General features: G+C 35.1%; 1 protein-coding gene across 1 annotated transcript; it reads left to right on the forward strand.

Moving 5' to 3' along the window:
* The first annotated feature begins 125 nt into the window (after window positions 1-125).
* LOC121267954 ((3S,6E)-nerolidol synthase 1-like) lies at window positions 126-4,408 on the forward strand. Its single transcript, XM_041172050.1, has 7 exons — window positions 126-370; window positions 470-737; window positions 835-1,237; window positions 1,324-1,542; window positions 1,657-1,795; window positions 1,886-2,134; window positions 4,067-4,408. Exons 1-7 carry the CDS (start codon window positions 158-160, stop codon window positions 4,361-4,363), a joined length of 1,788 nt encoding a protein of 595 aa, XP_041027984.1. The 5' UTR covers window positions 126-157; the 3' UTR covers window positions 4,364-4,408.
* Window positions 4,409-19,546: the final 15,138 nt, after the last annotated feature.

A 19,546-nucleotide genomic window follows, 5' to 3' on the forward strand; every position in this document is an offset into this window, starting at 1 on the left:
ATAATCAAAACTTTAAATTCTAATCAAAATTTAAACTTGACAATAACATAGATCATTACGTGACCTCATGTGTCTTCCTATAAATTGGATCCAAGCATTCTTTACAGACCTATCATACTCTCAAATTAACAAAATTAATTATTTGCTTATTCTTGCCATGGCCGCCTCCATGTCCACTAAAACTCTCTTTGCTTTCATCAATCCCCCAACTGCTGACAACAGAATTCAGAAAACTCCGAATTCGAATCCCTACAGCCTCGCCTCTATGCCGAGTGCCCACAAACATTGGAAAATTTCCCAAGATCATGATGATACATTTACTTCTACTCCTTTAGAAAATCCAAACTACGGAACTAAGAAGCATGATTTTGTAAGAGTATTGTGCATGAAGTCACCTTAATTTTTATCTGTTTGATCTTTTGATTAATTTCTGACCGGAGCTGTGTTCGACTGATCTCTTTGTCTGCAGGGCGGGCTCAGCGTCCAACATCCCCATAAATTAGAAGCATGTAGGCGTGCACTAAGGAAAGTAGGAAAAGATGATGGTTTCGAATGTTTAAACATGATTAATGCCATCCAACGCCTCGGCATTGACTACCACTTCGAGGAAGACATTGATGCAATTTTAAAAGGGCAATATGCAAAATACATTGCTCATGGTGATTGCGGTCAGAATCTTCACGAGGTTGCGCTACGCTTTCGACTGTTGAGACAACGAGGTTACTATGTTCCTGCCGGTGAGTTAGTACTCCCCGTTACCTGTCTTGTTTCTTTCTCAGTTTAAAACAAAAGCGATGATGAGACTAATTCTCAACCGTCTATTGTTTATAACAGATGTATTTAACAACTTCAAGGACAGGGAGGGAAAGTTTGACAAAGAACTGGATAACGACATAAACGGATTGATGAGTTTCTTTGAAGCTTCACAGCTAAGTATAGAAGGAGAAGACATATTAGATGAAGCTAGCAGCTTTTGCGATCAGCTTCTGAATGCGTGGCAAATCAGACATCCTGATGACAACCAAGTCAGACATCCTGATGACAACCAAGTCAGTGTTGTTGGGAATACTTTAGGGAATCCTTACCACAAAAGTTTGGCAAGGTTCATGGCCAAGAAGTTTTTTGGTAATTTGAGGGGCACAAATGGATTATGGTTGAATGATTTACACCACCTAGCAAAAATGGATTTCAATATGGTCCAATCCATTCACCAGAAGGAAATTGTTCAAATCTCCAAGTAAGTGTAACAACTACTTGATGATTTACTACTTTACAACTGCAGTGATTATTTTCCCTATCTAAAGTCAATCTCTGTCATCGTAGATGGTGGAAAGATGTTGGTCTGGCACAGGAACTGAAGTTTGCAAGGGACCAACCGCTCAAATGGTACATTGTTTCCATGGCCTGTCTTACAGACCCAGATCTATCAGAGGAAAGGGTTGAGCTCACAAAACCCATTTCTCTAATCTACATAATAGATGACATTTTCGATGTTCATGGAACGCTTGAGGAAGTCACCCTCTTCACAGAAGCCATCAACAAGTATATATGCATCTTAAAATACAGGATTACTTCCACACACACACACACACACACACATATATATATATATATTCCCCTCCCAACTGTGGTTCATTACCAGATTGTTGCACGCAGATGGGATCTTGCTGCAGTTGAGGAGTTACCCGAATACATGAAGATATGCTTCAAGGCTCTTAATGACATCACTGATGAAATTAGCCACAAGATACATCGAAAGCATGGGTGGAATCCTGTAGATTCTTTAAGGAAGACGGTAAATGCTGGTCCACATATTATAAATATATATTGCTTATCTAAGTAATAATAAAACAAGTTCATGAAAATCACGATCGAATTGTTGCAGTGGGCGAGTTTGTGCAATGCTTTTCTAGTGGAGGCTCAGTGGTTTTCTTCTGGGCAATCACCAAAAGCTGAAGAGTATCTGAAAAATGCAGTTGTTAGTTCAGGAGTACATGTGGTACTAATTCACGTTTTCTTTCTGTTGGGACATGGAGTAACCAAGGAAACTGTCCATCTTGTTGACAATGTACCGGAAATTATATCTTCACCTGCCACAATTCTTCGGCTCTGGGATGACTTGGGAAGTGCCATGGTGAGTTTGCTACATGATGAAATATTCATGATCAAAACAGCTTTATATATGTTTTTTACTTCAAAAACTTGTTTCATTTTTTTTTTTTAAAGAAAATCGCTGTAAAACTGTTCAATGGAGTCGTGTATCATGTATTGAGAATCGAATTTGTTTTCAGAAGATCACCGTTGAAAAGATGTTTAAAAAAAGACCTCAAAGAATGCTTTTAGCTGGGTTTTTTCTATACATAATCTGTAAAGTATACTTGGTCTGGATAATAAGAGCATCGACATCCAGATGATTAAATTTTTTATTAAATTTTAACTAAAAATTATATTTTCTTAAATTTTATTCATCTTTTTAAAACCTCATACATCACACTTCTTATTCTTTTTTATATTCTATTAAAATCATATTTCTTTATTCTTTCGTTATTACTTTTTCTCTTACTTCCCTTTACAATATTAACAACTCAACTATTTTATCTTTTTTCTTATACTTTGAACTATATATTATTATCTAGAGAATATTTTAAACAAAAATTTAAATTATGTTTTTGTGGGCATGATAATATTTTTGAAATTATTATATTTGTAAGAGTAATATAATTTTCTTGTCGAAACTTGCCTTTCCCAGCGATAATATTTTATAATGATTAAATCTTAAAAATTAATAGGAAATTGAAATATATAATTAAATTCGAAACAAAAAAAAAAAATCTAGAAATATATAATTATTAGGGAATTGAAATCACAGCCCTGTGAAAATGTGTGTTTGTTAATAAAAATTTGTTAAATTTATAGTAAAGATGACTCTATTTAATATTATTGAAATATAAAAAAATCTTATCTACCTCACATTAACAAAAACAAGAAAATTTAATTTTTATGATATGGTTTATAGTTTGGAAGAAAGAGAATAACAAATATATCTACATATAGATAAATTTGGAATAAAAAAAAAGTAATGATTTAGGCTTGCTACAAAATTGGGGCCGGATCGATCAAGTACCAATCCTAAAATCAAAACGTAATTTAGGAATCAGATGAGTTTTTTTACTTTTCATGTCTTTTTCCTATAACTTGGCTAAGGATTAGTTTTAGGTATGCGGCTGGGATGCTTTAAAGAGGCCATTCAAAAAAATAGATGAGTGGAGCTCCTCGACTATGTGTATATAATATAGTACGTTCGTCCTTTAACTGCACATTAATGTACCTTTAATAGTAGTCCTGTCTTCGTTTTGTGAGAACCATGCATCTACAAGGTTGGTATGCTAGCAAACAAAGCATCAAGTCAGTATTCACCAACTTGCATCCAAAATGATCGATATAACTTTGTTATAGACACTCAACAAGCCAACGGCCTTTAGCCTGATGGCACAAGATCCACATCTCCAAAATGAGATAATGGGTTCGACCCCCTCTCTCAATGTATCAGGAAAATAAAAAACAAACGCCATGTATACCTGCACGTACGGAGATGATAGCTGGGACAAAACTACAACCTTATAACTAAAACCCATGTAGGATGAAATCTATGATATTTTTTAAGGAAATAGCTATTTAAATCGATAATTTTGACCGATAAAAGTAACTAATTGAATTTTTTATTTTTTATTTACTTAATAATTAAGAAAGTGATTATTAGTGAATTGTTATATTTTTTTATTTTTTAAAAATATTTAAATATATATAAAAAAAATGATTGAAATAAAAGAGAAAAACATGTGCATTTGCACTTATCGGTTAGTTTTCATCCATACTTCATCGATTCCTCTAGCAGCGTCTATTTTTTAACAATTGTATAACTCCAATTACACTGACTCTAGTTATAATGGAGATCAAATCCTTCCTCTCCTTGTCTTGAAAAAACATGTCCTAGCTAGCAAAAAGTTTACAGCTTTCAGTTATGGAAAAAGCTAACAACCAGTATGGTTCATGGATGTGATTGCAGGATGAGAATCAAGATGGCCATGATGGATCGTACATAGATTATTACATGAAAGAACACAAGGATTCTGCAGTCAAAGATGCACGAGAGAAGGTCGTCGATATGATTTCAGATTCATGGAAAAGACTAAACAAGGAGTGTCTGATCTCTCCAAACCCAGTTCCAGCAAAATTCAACGAGGCTTGTCTTAATATGGCAAGAATGGTGCCCTTGTTGTATAGTTATGACGACAACCATGACCTCCCAAGCCTCGAGGAACATATGGAATCCGTGCTTTATCAAAGTGTGCCATTAATGTAGGGTATCCTAAAGCATAGAAAAATAAAATCCAAGCTTTCTGCTTAATTAGTTCATGATGTAAACATGCATACATACATACATATATATATATATATATGATTTTGACCATATATATATATATATATATACAACTTAATTCCATGAAGTAAAATTACTTAATAAACTCGAAAATTCCTTTTATCTTGTAGAAATCATATTTTTATTTCACCTGAAGCTTTTACTTCTAATTATTTTTAAAAGATTTAAACTATCACTACTTTCGTAACTGAAATTTAAAATTTAGATTTTTTTAAGTTCACACAAAGCGATGTGCATGACATTTTTTTATCAGATTAAACACGTGGCCTGAAATACACAAGTATAACCTCGTATTTTGGGTGGTCTATAAGTAGTCACTACAACAAAAATTCGTTTTTGGGACGATTTTTATTTGGGAAAAAATAAAAATCGTCCTAAAAAATGAGATCTAGAAACGAAATTCAAATTTCATTCTTAAAAAATGATGGAAGGTGTTTACCATTCGAACACGTTCGAACGGTAACTGTAGGGATGAAAAATTTCGTCTCTATTAAAATAAACATTCGAACATCCATTCAAACAAAATAAAATAAGCATTCGAATAGAAATTATATATGGTCGAACGGCAATTTGACACATTAAGTGATGAAATTTAGTGGGACATTGATTTACCGTTTGAACATTATGAAACAACGTTTGAAAGTTAAGATTAATTAATGTTCGAACAGATATTATATATGATCGAAAGGAAAATCGGCAGGTTAAGTTAATAAATTTAGCAGAACATTAACTTACCATTCGAACAACATACAAAACATTCGAACTTTAATGATAATCAATGTTCGAATACATATTATATATGATCGAACGAGAAATTGGTGATTTAAGTCAATAAATTTAGCAAGACATTAACTTTCCGTTCGAACATATTACTATACCATTCGACCCAATAAGTTATCAATGTTCAAACGTATAATAAAGTGTTCGAACGGAGACTAGACACGGTCGAACGTGAAATATTCCGTTCGAATGGTTACATAATTTTTACAATTATTGATGGCAACAAAATACCTTAATCATGGATAAATATTTAATTTATATAAAAACTAGCAATTAAATAATAGAAATAAATAATTAATTTAGAAAAGACAAAAAAGATTTAATTAATAAGTAAATTAAATTTACATAACACCAAATATTGTTCATACAAAAAAAAATGTAAATAAAAAATAGAAATTACTAAGATTTCAACTCCCAGCACACATCCACGACTACAACTAGGCATGTTTTTAGCTGTGTCAGTCAAGTACTGATCGTGACCTGAGTCACAAATATGACATCAATCTCTATACGTAGCTCAGAGATGTTAGAACTAATCTCTGTAAGTCAAAGATGCTAGTATTAATCTCTGTACGTAAGTCAGACATGGAAATACAGATCTCCGTATGGACTGCATCGATTACCGCTGATGTCTGTCCACTGATCTATGCACGCATTGTATCAACCATCTCCTTGCGAGTCGCTGTGCATGATGCCTCTGTGTGGATGTCTCACCGGTCGATACTCCACGATCTCTCAGGTGTCCATCTCTTTGAGTATCGATCGTGTCTAGAATAGAAGTACGAAGACGAAGGCTCGAGTGTCTAGTGCTTCATGACAGGGTCGAGTTGTTGATCGATCCCATTGGCTTTCGGACATGCTTGGCAATATCTAGTAGGACCCCGACATGTAGCAGAAATCGGGTGATCAGGATTGTAAATGTAATTTATGTTTGACTAGGATTAGATGAGTCTGTATTTAAATTCGAATTATGGATGAATGTAATTTTAAATAGGACTCTAGGATTGTATCTGATAAGGATGAGTATTTAAATAGAAGTTATCCGATAAGGATAAGTGTTTGAATTATAACTCTTATCAAATCTTGTTTATATAATAAGATAAGAGTCTACAAAAGTCCTATGTATGTTTCGAGTCTAAGAGTCAGTTGAAGAGATAAAGATGCAAGCATTATTAAAGAAACTGAAGCAGATTTGAAATCGATTCAATCAAGAAGAAGTGATCTAGTCCGAGATGTTCGCAAATAGTTAGCAACGTATCTGACTGAGATTCTGGATAAACCTGTCAATAGAGTCCTTTTCCAAATCAATCACTGCATTGCCTATTTATAGAGAAGTCGGCTGAGGGTTTTAAAGAACACTTGAACAATACATATTCATAAGTATTGAGAGCTTGAAGATTTGGATAGAACTTCAAGAAATCGTGCAAGAGAAAATTCTTGAGAGAAGGATTTTCCAAAAAGCTTAGTCTGTGGGATTGAGTTCTCGCATACTCCAAGGGGAGTTAACGTGTTCGAGTTCAACCACTAGAGGTCCCAGTAGGAAAGATAAAGATTAGAGAGTGTCATATGTTCTGACTACCTACTGCGGTAGATGATAAGCGGATCACGTGTCTAATTACAAAGGTTTTATAAACATTTTACTTGTAATATTCTCAATCGATAAAATTGGTTTTCCTGGGTTTGGTTGCCTCATAGGGTTTTACCTTTGAGGAGTTCTTCAAAGGGTTTCCCTTTGTAACCAAATTATGTATTAATGCTCTTAATATTTTATATTGGCTACTAATCCGTGCTAATAGCTTTTGGTTTAGCATTAACATGCATAATCAGGAATACTTGGGTAATTTCAATTGGCATCAGAGCGTGGTTCACTCAATCTGAGTGTGATCCGTTCCCCTAGAAGATCATGGCGACACTATCATTACCACCATATTTTGATGGTGATAACTATGTCTACTGGAAGGTAAGGATAAGAGTGTTTCTAAAGTCGCTTGATGAGAAAGTCTGGCTAACCGTGGAGTCAGGATGGACAAGGCCCACAACACTTATAGAAGAGTGGACCAAAGAACAATCAAGCAGTTGTAATTGGAACAACAAAGGTCTAAATGTCATTTTCACAGCAGTTTCTACTGATGAATTCAAGAGAATTTCCATGTTTGAGACATCCAAGGATGCTTGGGATATTTTGGAAGCCACACATGAAGGGACCAAAATGGTGAAAAGTTCCAAATTACAAATGTTTACCTCAAAGTTTGAGGAGATAAAAATACTGGAAGATGTGACTTTTAATGAGTTTTACTCTAAACTAAATGACATTATTAATTCTAGGTACAATCTCGGTGAGAAGGTGGAAGAGGCACGAGTTGTGAGAAAAATCCTGAGATCCTTGCCTGAAAGGTTTCGACTAAAGGTGACAGCCATAGAAGAAAGCAAGGATTTAGATACAATTCGGGTAGAAGAACTGGTAGGTTCTTTGCAAACTTATGAATATACTCTTTCACAATAAAAGAAAGGTAAGTTCATCGCACTCAAAACTACTAAGGAAAAAAATCAGTCTAATGATGAAGATATGTGTAATGATGACTTAGCTCTCGTGGCCAAAAAATTAAAAAACTTCATGTTTAATAAAAAAGAATTTTAGTAAGTTGAAAAAAGGTAAGAATTTTACTAGAAATAATGAATCGAAAAAGTGGAATAAAAACAAAACTGAATTTAAAGATAAAGTTCAATGTCATGAATGCTCTGGTTTTGCTCACATAAGAATGGAATGCCCAAATTTTAAAAGAAAGACAAAAGGTTTGAATACTATTCTGAGTGATGATTCTGACTCTGAAAGTTCAGATACATCCTCTGATAATGCAACTACCTTTATTGGTTTTTCTGCCTCTGTTATTGATTGTGCTGACACGAGCAAACAATGTGCTGACGACAGCATGGTTGTTTGTAATACTGTTTCTGATGTTGCCATAGAAGTTGCTGATCATGAATTAAGTGTGCATGAAGCATATGAGGACTTATGTGAAGAGTTTGTGAAAATCTAAAAAGTAAATAAAAAGTTGTACAAAAACCTAACCACCATAGAGAATGAAAAGAACAATTTGGTGGAGGCACTGAAAGTGACAAAACTAGAAGTGACAAAGCTAAGCGCACATAAAGAGGTGCTGGAAAAGAAGTTTGTAGCTTGTCAGGAAGTCAAAGAAAAGACTCCCACTCAAAAACTCAATGAACTACTGAAAGTTCAAAGAGATAGTTCCGATCGCACAAGGTTGGGATACAATACTTCCAAATATTCACATCGTAAAACATCTACTGCCTCTACATCCAGAGGTATCACCTTTGTAAGAGGAAGTAATATAGAAAATGTCTCAAAGAAACCTGTGAACAATGGCAAGTCAATAATGACTTCTCCAGGTAAGTCCAAAGGAATGTTTGTCCCTACTTGTCATTATTGTGGAATAATTAGACACACTAGAACAAATTGCTTTGGACTTAGAAAAGAGAAATAAAAAAGAAATAGAAATAAGTTTTCCAGCAAGGATACGAACCTAGAAATTAAAGTGGACAAATTGAGCAATCAAATAAACACCATAGGTAAGAAACTTGGCGAACTATCCGAATTGTGTTTTCTTAAAAACATGGATAATACGAATATCAAGAACAAGTGGGCAGTGAAAGAAAAAGCCATATGTCTAGTAGCACACACAGCACTCAAAGCTATGGACACTAGCATGTGGTATTTGGACAGTGCTTGTTCTAGACATATGTCAGGAGACAAATAGTTGTTTAAGAAGATTGAGTCCATCAGTGAAGGATACGCAACTTTCGGTGATGGAAGTACAACAACAGTGGAAGGAAAGGGAAGTGTAGATGTTCCTAGTTTACGTACTCTTCATAATGTTCTTTTTGTTAATGGCCTTAAGGTCAATCTATTAAGTATTAGTATGCTTTGTGATGATCATCTTTTTGTGTAGTTCTCAAATGATGAATGTAAAGTCTACAATAGTGATAGAAAATGGATCTTGAAGGGCACCAGGACTGCTAACAACTTCTATGGAGTTTCTCTTATGAACACAATGCATTGTCACAGTAGAGCTAGATGAAACTGAGTTGTGGCACTACCGTCTAGGCCATATCAACTATAAGCACATGCAAAAAATCTCTAAGAAGGAATCTGTACGTGGTCTACCCTAAATTTTGAAAAATAAGAAGTTGGTGTGTGGAATCTGTTAGGAAAGGAAGCAGACCAAGGCATAGCACAAGAAGATAGTTGATATTCTGACCTCAAGACCACTTGAGCTGTTACACATAGATTTAATGGGTCCTACTCAGACTGAGAGTTTCAGTGAAAAGAAGTATATAATGGTCATCGTGGATGACTACTCAATATATACATGAATCATTCTGTTGAGAGACAAAACAGAAACCTTAGACCTTGCCAAGAAACTGTTTAGATGACTACAAATAGAAAAGAATTCATCTATCTCTCGTATTCGTAGTGATCATGGGAGAGAATTTGAAAATACTAATTTCTCATCTTTTTGTGATGAACAGGGGATACATCAAGAGTTCTCAGCCCCAATCACTCCACAACAAAACAGAATTATGGAGAGGAAAAATAGGGCAATACAAGAGATGGCCCACACCATGCTGAGTAACTAAAAATTGGCGTTATACTTATGGGGAGAAGCTGTCAACACTGTTGAACACATTTTGAATCGTGTAGTCTTTCGTCCAGGCACTAAACTCACTTCCTATGAGTTATGGAATGGAGAGAAACCTACAGTAAAGTATTTTAAGGTATTCGGGAGTACTTGCTACATTCTGAGAGACAGAGAGAATGCCCACAAATTCGATAGAAAAAGTTATAAAGAAATATTTCTTGGATATTCATCAAATACGAAACTTACAGAGTTTACAATCTACGGACTAAAACATTGATGGACTCAGTCAACATAGTTATGGATGAAAACTCTTAGCAGATGACCAAGAAAGAACTTGACAACTTTATTGAGAAGGTTGAAGAAAACTCAACCAATCAAGAGGACACATATCCAGTGGAACTTGCTACACTAAGCTCAGTTTTACACCATGAAAAAGAGCCCTCTACAAGGATCAGCCTGATGGGCACCAAGATGGACCTAATCATCATAGCCACAATCATCTGAAGGAGAACATCTTGGAGAATTAGATGAAGGTATGAGATTAAGAAAACGTGTTTTAAATCAAGTCTCATATGTTTGCTATTTGCATCAGGTTGAACGTAAAAAGATAGAAGAAGCCTTACAAGATGAAAGCTAGGTCAATGCCATGCACAAGGAATTGCACCAGTTCACTCGAAATAAAATGTAGGAGCTAGTTCCAAGACCTAAAGATCACAACATCATCGGAACAAAGTGGATCTTCAAAAACAAGTCAGACGAAGATGGAACCATTGTTCGAAACAAGGCCAGACTGGTAGCACAAGGATACACCCAAGTTGAAGGAACTGACTTTGACAAGACCTTTGCACTAGTAGCTCATTTGAAATCTGTTTGCATATTGCTAGCAATTGCAAGCCATTTAAATTTTAAGTTTTATTAAATGGATGTTAAAAGTGCTTTTTTAAATGGCATACTCAATGAAGAAGTATATGTAGAACAACCAAAGAGATTTTCTAATCACTTGTTTCCTAACCATGTTTTCAGATTGAAGAAAACTCTTTATGGATTGAAGCATGCACCTCGACCATGGTATGAGAGACTAACGAAATACTTGCTTGAAAATAACTTCGTAAGAGGTCAAGCTGACCGAACACTTTTTTTAAGAAAATTTGGTAACCATCTACTTATTTCTCAAATTTATGTAGATGACATTGTGTTCGATTCCACTCTTGACAAACTCTCACATGACTTTTCCATAAAAATGAGTTTGAGATGAGTATGATTGGGGAATTAAATTTCTTCATTAGGATTCAAATTAAACAAACTGAAGGAGGGATTTTTATTTCGCAATCTAAATACGCTAAAGATCTTTTTAAGAGATTGGACATGGAAGGGAAGACACATGCTCGCACTCCAATGAGCACCTCGGTTAAAATATGTTCAGATTCTATAGGTAAAAGCGTTTATCCTACTCTGTATAAAAGCATGATAGGAAGTCTTCTTTACATTATTGCTAGCAGACCTTAAAGCAAGAGGTTTGCTACCTTAAATCATATCATATCCAGAAGTTAAAATATCCAAAGTCAAGGCACTCAGGATATTCTTATCAGTTAAAGCCAAAGTTAAATCAGGAAAACAATCGAAATGAACTGGTCCTTCTGCGAGAGAGGACTAGATCATTCCTAATATACTAGTTTCAAATTGATTGAACCTAGCATCTCTTAAACAAAATAAAACAGAAGCATTGATGCCTTTCCTAGTTAAAGGTTTGGCAGCAATTTGGACTGAACCAATATGTAAATATTTGAAACCATTTTTTCGATACTCTTCAATATTTTCCTTTTTGAAAAGAAAACATTTTTCTTGAGATTTTGAAATGGCATAGGTTTGTTCGACAGTTCGAACATTAAAGGTAGGATTAAAAGTAGATTGATACCAAGAAGTTTGGTAAATGGAATTAGGGTTGATCTTTGGGATCTTCCATGATTCTAGCACATGGGGAACTGCTTCATCAAAAGAGCAGTCTTCTTCATTAGCTATGTCTGGTGGCATAGTCGACTTGGAACTAATTGTTGAGTTAGATCTATCCATCCTATTCATTTTGTCACTGGACAACACTGACCTTCGCACTTCAAGGGCCTACGAACACTATACCTTATTCGACCCGACAACCCAAACTGCCCTCAACGCTCTCCGGCAAACGGGACTTACCTAGGGTACTAGACAGACAACAAAGTAGTGAACCAACCAAAGTAAGAACTCAGTGTGGGGGTTGTAGAACAACAAAATAATTGAAATGAAATAGAAGTAATTCTGAACAACTAGATACCAGAGTGGCTCTGATACCAAAAACAACAGAAATGATAAAAGACTGAAGAAGAAGATAAGGAAGCAGAGGAATCAGAGTAATTGCACAATTAAAATTTGCAACAAAATATTTAGGCGGTAAAACCGGCCAAATGCATGTATGCTTGAATAAAATAAATTAAGGCAGATAGATTAAACATATAAGCTTTATTAAAATTACAAAGCTTAAAATGCACAAAGAAATAAGGTAGTGCAAATTTGCACTTACAATTAGGAGATACTCAAGTTTGGGAGAATGTGATTCAGTTTTGATTCTCGGGGGTGAGTTTTGCCTAAGCATGAAGTGGGAACTGTTTAAGCATGGGCACAGGTATCATCATTATGTCTTCCAGCTGTCTCTGTGGGTTACTGCTTTTGGCATAAGATGACAAGATAGTATGGTAGTCGTCTTTATGTCTTCAGCTGTCTCTGTGAGCTGCTGCTTTCGGCATAAGGCTACAAGTATCAAAAGAGACTAGGGTTAGTCCTCTTTGAACTCAAGTAGTAGTCAGTCATCAGTCAACCTTGGGGTATCTTCTGAATCATGACCAAATACATTGTTGTATGAAGCCTCTGATGATGCATTTGAATTCTTGTCTTCTTCAGAATCATTGCTCAGGGACTTTGTCAGTTGTTTTTCAAGTATTTTGATTAAATCCTTTTTATCAAGTCTATCAAGAATATCAGTATTCTTTTTAGACATTGAGGATTTCTTTGAGGATGAGCTGGTGGCTTTTCCTCGTTGGGATGTTGTAGGTGAAGTAGGGGCCTGGATTAATGGATATCCAAGAGCAGTTGAACCGATCTTGATGGTTGGGAATTCCTCTTTATTCTGCAAGTCAGGTGCAGCTTGTGGAAAGTTCTTAATCATACGATCAATTGTTTTTTGAATGAATGCAAACTTGTCCCATCACTTAGTGAAGTAAGCATGGGTCATAACATTAGTATTCCTTTCATAACTCCATTTAAAAATTCACGGTAGTTTGTAGTTTTTGCAAAATGGAGAGAGTAAGGAAAATGAGCAAGGTGTCGGTCGAGTTTGGGACCAACGATCATGGTATAATGTTTAAAAGTTCGGGAGAGCTGCTCAAGGAAATTCTCTGGAATTAATCCAAATTGGTTCAACCATTGGAGAAACCAAAAAGGAAAGCTTCCTTTGAACGTAACATCAAAATTAATGAACCAAGAGTGGCTCATATCAGGTATCTGAAAAAACATGAATTTATTCCAGGAAGAAATATAATCATGATAATTAAAAGAAGTGTCTGTATCTGAGAGTCTCTTGGGAGTATAGGGATTGGTTCCCCATTCTTCTTCTGTGATGACTCGGAGGATATAGGCACTATGGTAAATTAATTTTTTTGAATCATTTTTGTCATAAATGGGTTTTATGACATTGGAATTGGTTAGAATTAAGATACTGGAATAAAACTGGAGATTCTTGGAAGAATCTTCTAGTATTCAGTGAAAATTAGGAGGAAAATAAGAGGAAGCGATTTCGAAAGCATCTGTGTATGCAGACCGGTTTGGTTCTACATGAAACAGATACGTCACAAAAGGTTTTCTTAAATACTCAGATTTTCCTTTTGGGAGGAAATACTGAGAAGAAGCAGGGTTTGAAACCTTTGATGCAATTGCCTTGGCATATGGATCAAATGACATAAAAACCGTTGATGCGACAGTCGCAAGTTGAATAATTTTACCAAGAGGTGTGAACCTATTGGCAATATGTAAACAGGTTGACACAGGAGACTGTGCCGGCTCATTTTTTATCAGCTTGAGGCTAGGAATTGGGGGATGGACATTTGTCTATTTTTCTTTGCCTTGGTTTTTCTTGCTCATGGTTGGGTGTCTGCAAGAATTTACGAGTAAGAAAATCAGGAATAGAATTGTTGGTGCCTTTGATAAATTCAATGTCAAAATAAAAAACACTTAGAATAGCTTGCCACCATGCAAAAATATGTTTTGATGCAATGTTTTGAACATCTTTTTCTAAAACAAATTTAGCACTCATGCAATCGATCCTTAATAGGAATTTCTTATTAATTAAATCATATTGAAATTTAGAAATACATAGTACTATAGATAAAATTTCTTTTTTTAATAGTACTATATTTTTCTTGTGCAGGGTTCCAGACTCCAGAATGGAAGCGAACAATTTGTTCAGAAGAGTCTGCTGAAACAGATTGTTTCAGAATGCCACCATAACCTATATCAGAGGCATCTGTTTCAACAATTTTAAATGAATCAGAGGTAGGGATACCAAGACACGGGAGAGTCTTAACATGTACCTTAATTTTCCTTACCAGATTAGTGTGTATATCTGTCCAAGGAGGAGGATTGGAAATGAGTCATTCGAACAAAGGACGACATTGTTTCCTCATATCCTTGTAGAAATCAGCAATATAATTGAGAGATCTTAAGAATCTCCACAATTGTTTTTTTTTAATGATGACCTCAGGAAATTTATCAGCAAATTCAATGGCTCTTTGGATGGGCCTGATTTTGCCCTCAGAAATATCAAAACCAAGGAATCTAATCTTGGTTTGGAATAATTTAATCTTTTTCGCAGAGACGACAAGACCATTAAGTCTAATGATGTCAAGAAATGAATTCAAATGTTTCCAGTGTTCATCAATAGATTTGGAAAAAACAAGAATATCATCTATAAAGACAATGGTGAAAGCAGTGAATGAGTTGAAGATATCATTCATGATATTTTAGAATTCACTAGGGGCATTTTTTAGGCCAAAGGGCATCACATTCCACTCGTAGTGACCAAATGGGGTAATAAAAGTTGTCTTCTACCTATCTGATTCAGCAATCTGGATTTGCCAAACTCCTGATTTTAGGTCAAACTTGGAGAAGACAACTGCATTACTTAACCTATGAATTAAGTCATTTTTGTTGGGAATAGGGTACCTAATCCACTCTAAGAATTTGTTCAAGGGTTTGTAGTTAATGACTAGACGAGGAGGGGTTCCTCTCTCTAGCTCAGCATTTTACTGAACATAAAAGGCAGGATAAGACTAAGGGGACTTGCTATGTCTAATTATTCCTTTTTGAAGAAGATCTGCAATTTCAAGTTTGCAGAATTCTAAAGTCTTACTATTCATTTGAATAGTACTAGCTTTAGTAGGAATGGATTTTTCAGCAAAAATTTTGATATATGGAAGATAAACGATGTGTTTCTTCCTGTACCAAACAACATTGGGTAAATCAGAACAAACATCAGAAATCAAACGTTTGTTAAAATCATCAATTTTTGAAAGAAGTAAAGGGGAGGATATGTGTTCAAAAATCTTTTTATACTTGATCTCCTGTTGTAGAAAATTCAAATGTTTTTCTTTTGCAAAAATTAAAGATTTCAAACTTTTATCCTGATTAATCTCAAATCGAAAAGCAAATTTAAATTTAACCTTTTTGCCAAAGGGATCAGTAGTAATACCATCTTTTTCAGTCAAAAAATGGTATAGAGAAGAAATAAAAGGAATTCCTAAAATTACTTTGTCAGACATATTTCTGACCAAAACAAAAGGAATTTTAAAACAGATATTGTTTTGGCAAACATGAGCACTGTTGAGCTCATAATTGATCTTCATCTGAGATCCATTTGTCGAGAATAATCTTTCAGTAGATTTTTCAAAATATTTGCTAGGGATTAATATTTTTTTAATACAATTCAAGTCTGATCCGGAATCAATCATAGCAACAACAGAAAATTGAAAATCATGAGAAACAACAATAGTAACTTGAGAAAACCATTTAGGAGGAATAGTATTACGGATTAAACATATCTGGTTGTCAGTAGCCAGCCCATGTTGGCTTGAACCAGAATCATTTGTTTGCTCGTTGTCAGAAGGAATATCTTGATCAAGTTGTTTATCGATTTTAAACACTAAAAATTCTTGTTTTAAAATCTCATTTTCAGATTTAAGATTGTTAATCTCAGATCTGAGTTCAACGATTTCTTTTTTAACAAGATTTATTTCGCGTTGTAAATCAGAAGTAGAAATTTCCTTGGGTTTTTTCTTTTGAAATCTTTTCAAGGTTTCTTGAAAACTTATCATTTGCTTGGAAGTCTCAGGTTCTTGGCGAACCATTGTCTTCTTGAGTTTAAGAAAATATTCTTCTTTAAGCTCATGATTCGTAATTTAGGAAATTAAGGTTAGCAAAAGATTCTCTTGTTCTTCAGCCTTGGTTAAAACATTGACTGTTTTACTAGTAGGCTTACAACAAGTATCATTACAATTGCAACCAAGCTTTGGACCAGTAGAATTAGGAGATTCAGTTTTAGAGTGATCTTTGACTCACTAGAACTGAACTCTAGGATATCAGATGATGAAGACGAAGCTATTTCTAGGAATCGAAATAGTTCTTCTTTATCATTGTTATCAATATTCAACTGATTAAGCTTCTTTTTTAATTTTTTGACTTTCTTGGGACATTTATCTGCAAAATGTCCTGTTTTACCACAATTAAAACATTTTCCTTGTGAAGAATCTTTATAATTTTTTTTCTTAGAAAATGGCTTAGAAAAGGGTTTTGATTTTTTATAAGTTTTCTTATAAAATTCATCATGTAGTTTTCTTCTTATACCACCATGAGGTTTGGAAAACTTATGCTTTCTTTTAGATGGAGCTATAGAAGGAAGGCCAAATTGTTCACAAAAAGTTTCTATTTCATATTTGGCTTTCTTGTTATTTCTCATCTGTTCACGAAGCATTCTTTGATCATTGCACATACTGATACCAAGTTTCTTAATTACACTGAAAATATCACCATAGGTGTAATTTTCGTAATTGAGAAATCCCGTCCTATCAGTAAGTTCCTTATTTACTTTGTAAGCAAACAAACAAGATAATCCATCAATAAATTTCTCTTTCCAGTAAGGCTTCTGACTATCATCACGAAGTATTAATCCAAGCCCCTACTTCACCTACAGCATCCCAACGAGGAAAAGCCACTAGCTCATCCTCAAAGAAATTCTCAAAGTCTAAAAAGAATACCGATATTCTTGATAGACTTGATAAAAAGGATTTAATCAAAATACTTGAAAAACAACTGTCAAAGTCCATGAGCAATGATTCTGAAGAAGACAAGAATACTATATAATACTATATGATATTAAATCATATAATATATACCATAGTATATCATATGTGTATATATATATATTATATACATATTATATATTATATGTATATCATAGTATATGTGTGTATGTATTTATGTATGTATGTATGCATGCATGTATGTATGTATGTATGTTATATCATATATACCATAGTATATTATATTTATGTATAGTATGTCATATATGATGATATGTAGTATATATCACTATATGATATATATCAGTGTATCCGTATAGTATATATTATATATCACTATAATATATATCAATATAGTATATATCATATATCAATATAGTACATATATTAGTATTATATAGTACATGTTATATAGTATATGATAATGTTATATCACTATCATATATGATAGTATATATTATAGTTTATATATGTATAGCAAAATTGTTGATGTGAGAATTAAAAGTCTCCTCTCTAGTTCTCCTTAGAGAATAGAGGTGGTGTTCTGAGTTTGTCGTTTGCCATGGAAAAACTCTAAGGGATGTGGGAGAATTTCCAGTTGAACGAAGAAGAAGGGGAGGCCATGGACATTGAAGGGGAGGGGCTTCCAGAGGTCCTTTGCAAGGGTGATTGCAGTTTGCTTAGTAAGATTTGATCATATAGGCAGATTGGGAAGAATATAGTTGAAACCACAATGGCTAAGGTTTGGAGGCTTAGTAAACCTGCAACCTTCACCGAAATGGGGAGAAACATATTTGTTATCACTTTTGCTAACCATGCAGATAAGAACCGTGTGGAGAGTTGGGAGACCATGGTTCTTTGACGGTCATATGTTTGTGATGAATGTTTTCGATGTTACACTCCTCTCAACAAGATGTCCTTTGATGTTGCTGCATTATGGGTTCAATTTCACAATTTGCCTTTGATTGGAATATCATGGGAGTGTGTGGTGATAGTGATAGTGGAGGAGGTGGAGGTGGATGTAGACGATGTGGGGTGGGGCATGTTCCTTCATGTAAAAGTCTTATTAGACTTGAGAGAGCCCCTGGCTCGAGGATGTACAATCACGCTACAAGGGATGAAAACCTAGATTCCGATCAAGTACAAGAAGCTACCACGCTTTTGTTTGCAGTGTGGAAGAATTATTCATGAGGGCATAGGGTGCCAAGAGTCTGTTCCTATGGCAATGGATAGCAGGCAGTTTGGTAATTGGCTACGTACAGAGTCAGGAGGCCAAAAAATTTCGTGCCTCAAATCAAACATGGAATAGTTTGACAGAGAAGAGTATGCCGCTGGGGAAAGGGAAGTCTACGGTGATGAAAGGTGGCGAAATGGTTGCATTTAATTTGGTGTGTAACAGTGGAGATTCATCATATCATTAAGTTATGGGAAGTAGATTCTTAGGCAATGATGTAGGAGGGGATCAACAGGATACTAATCCAAAGTCAAATAGAGATAAGGGATATCAAATTGAGGGATCAGGCCTTAAAGATTCATATCCATTATAGAAGGAAGGTTACGATCATGAGGCTCAAGTAACGGATAGTTTGGAAAGAAGCGGATTTAACAGTATTTTGAATCATATCAATGCAAAAAGTCTTAGGGTGGGTCGGGTGAATGAGCGGGCTTCTTTAGCCCAGGAAAATCTTGTATGTGAGGCCCATCAGTCTTCCATGATGCCACAGAGGAGGTCTACTCGAAACACTTGGAAAAAGTGTGCTCGTCATTCAGGGAATACTTCTAAGAACCAGACCATGATTGCATGCAAAAAACGTAGTCTTGAAGATGGATGTAGTGTATCTCTACCAAATGAAGGAAGAAAGAGGAGTAGGTTGACGAGGGTGACCAAAGGAGATTCTGTTACTCCAGTTACTATGAGTCAAGATCTTGTTCATGCTACTTTCACATTGGCAGAGGCTGTTGAGCAGCCCTACCGAACTGTGGCGCCCCCAGCCCCCGCTTGGGACAGGACGGTGACTGAGACGCCAGGACATATAACACAAGACTACACACCCCTCATATATGACAGATAATATACTATGCACCTAAGTACACTAGCAGTATGCAATAGCGCAACAACGCAAAGTTAATAAAAGTCGGATAAATTAAGCAATTGCAAAGCACATGGCACCATACTAATATTCTAACCCCAAACATTGTCCAAACGTAAACATGAGCCATAAAGGCGTAATATCCCAGAAGCATAAAGCATAGTTTAAAATTCCTAAAACACAAGATTCCCCAAAAAC

The sequence above is a fragment of the Juglans microcarpa x Juglans regia genome, chromosome 5S, assembly GCF_004785595.1.
Source record: "Juglans microcarpa x Juglans regia isolate MS1-56 chromosome 5S, Jm3101_v1.0, whole genome shotgun sequence".
Lineage (NCBI taxonomy): Eukaryota > Viridiplantae > Streptophyta > Magnoliopsida > Fagales > Juglandaceae > Juglans > Juglans microcarpa x Juglans regia.

Coding starts and splice junctions, on each gene's coding strand:
- LOC121267954 (XM_041172050.1), top strand. CDS start 158: ATGGCCGCCTCCATGTCCACTAAAACTCTCTTTGCTTTCATCAATCCC. Junction 371..469: donor GAACTAAGAAGCATGATTTT/GTAAGAGTATTG, acceptor CTTTGTCTGCAG/GGCGGGCTCAGCGTCCAACA. Junction 738..834: donor AGGTTACTATGTTCCTGCCG/GTGAGTTAGTAC, acceptor TGTTTATAACAG/ATGTATTTAACAACTTCAAG.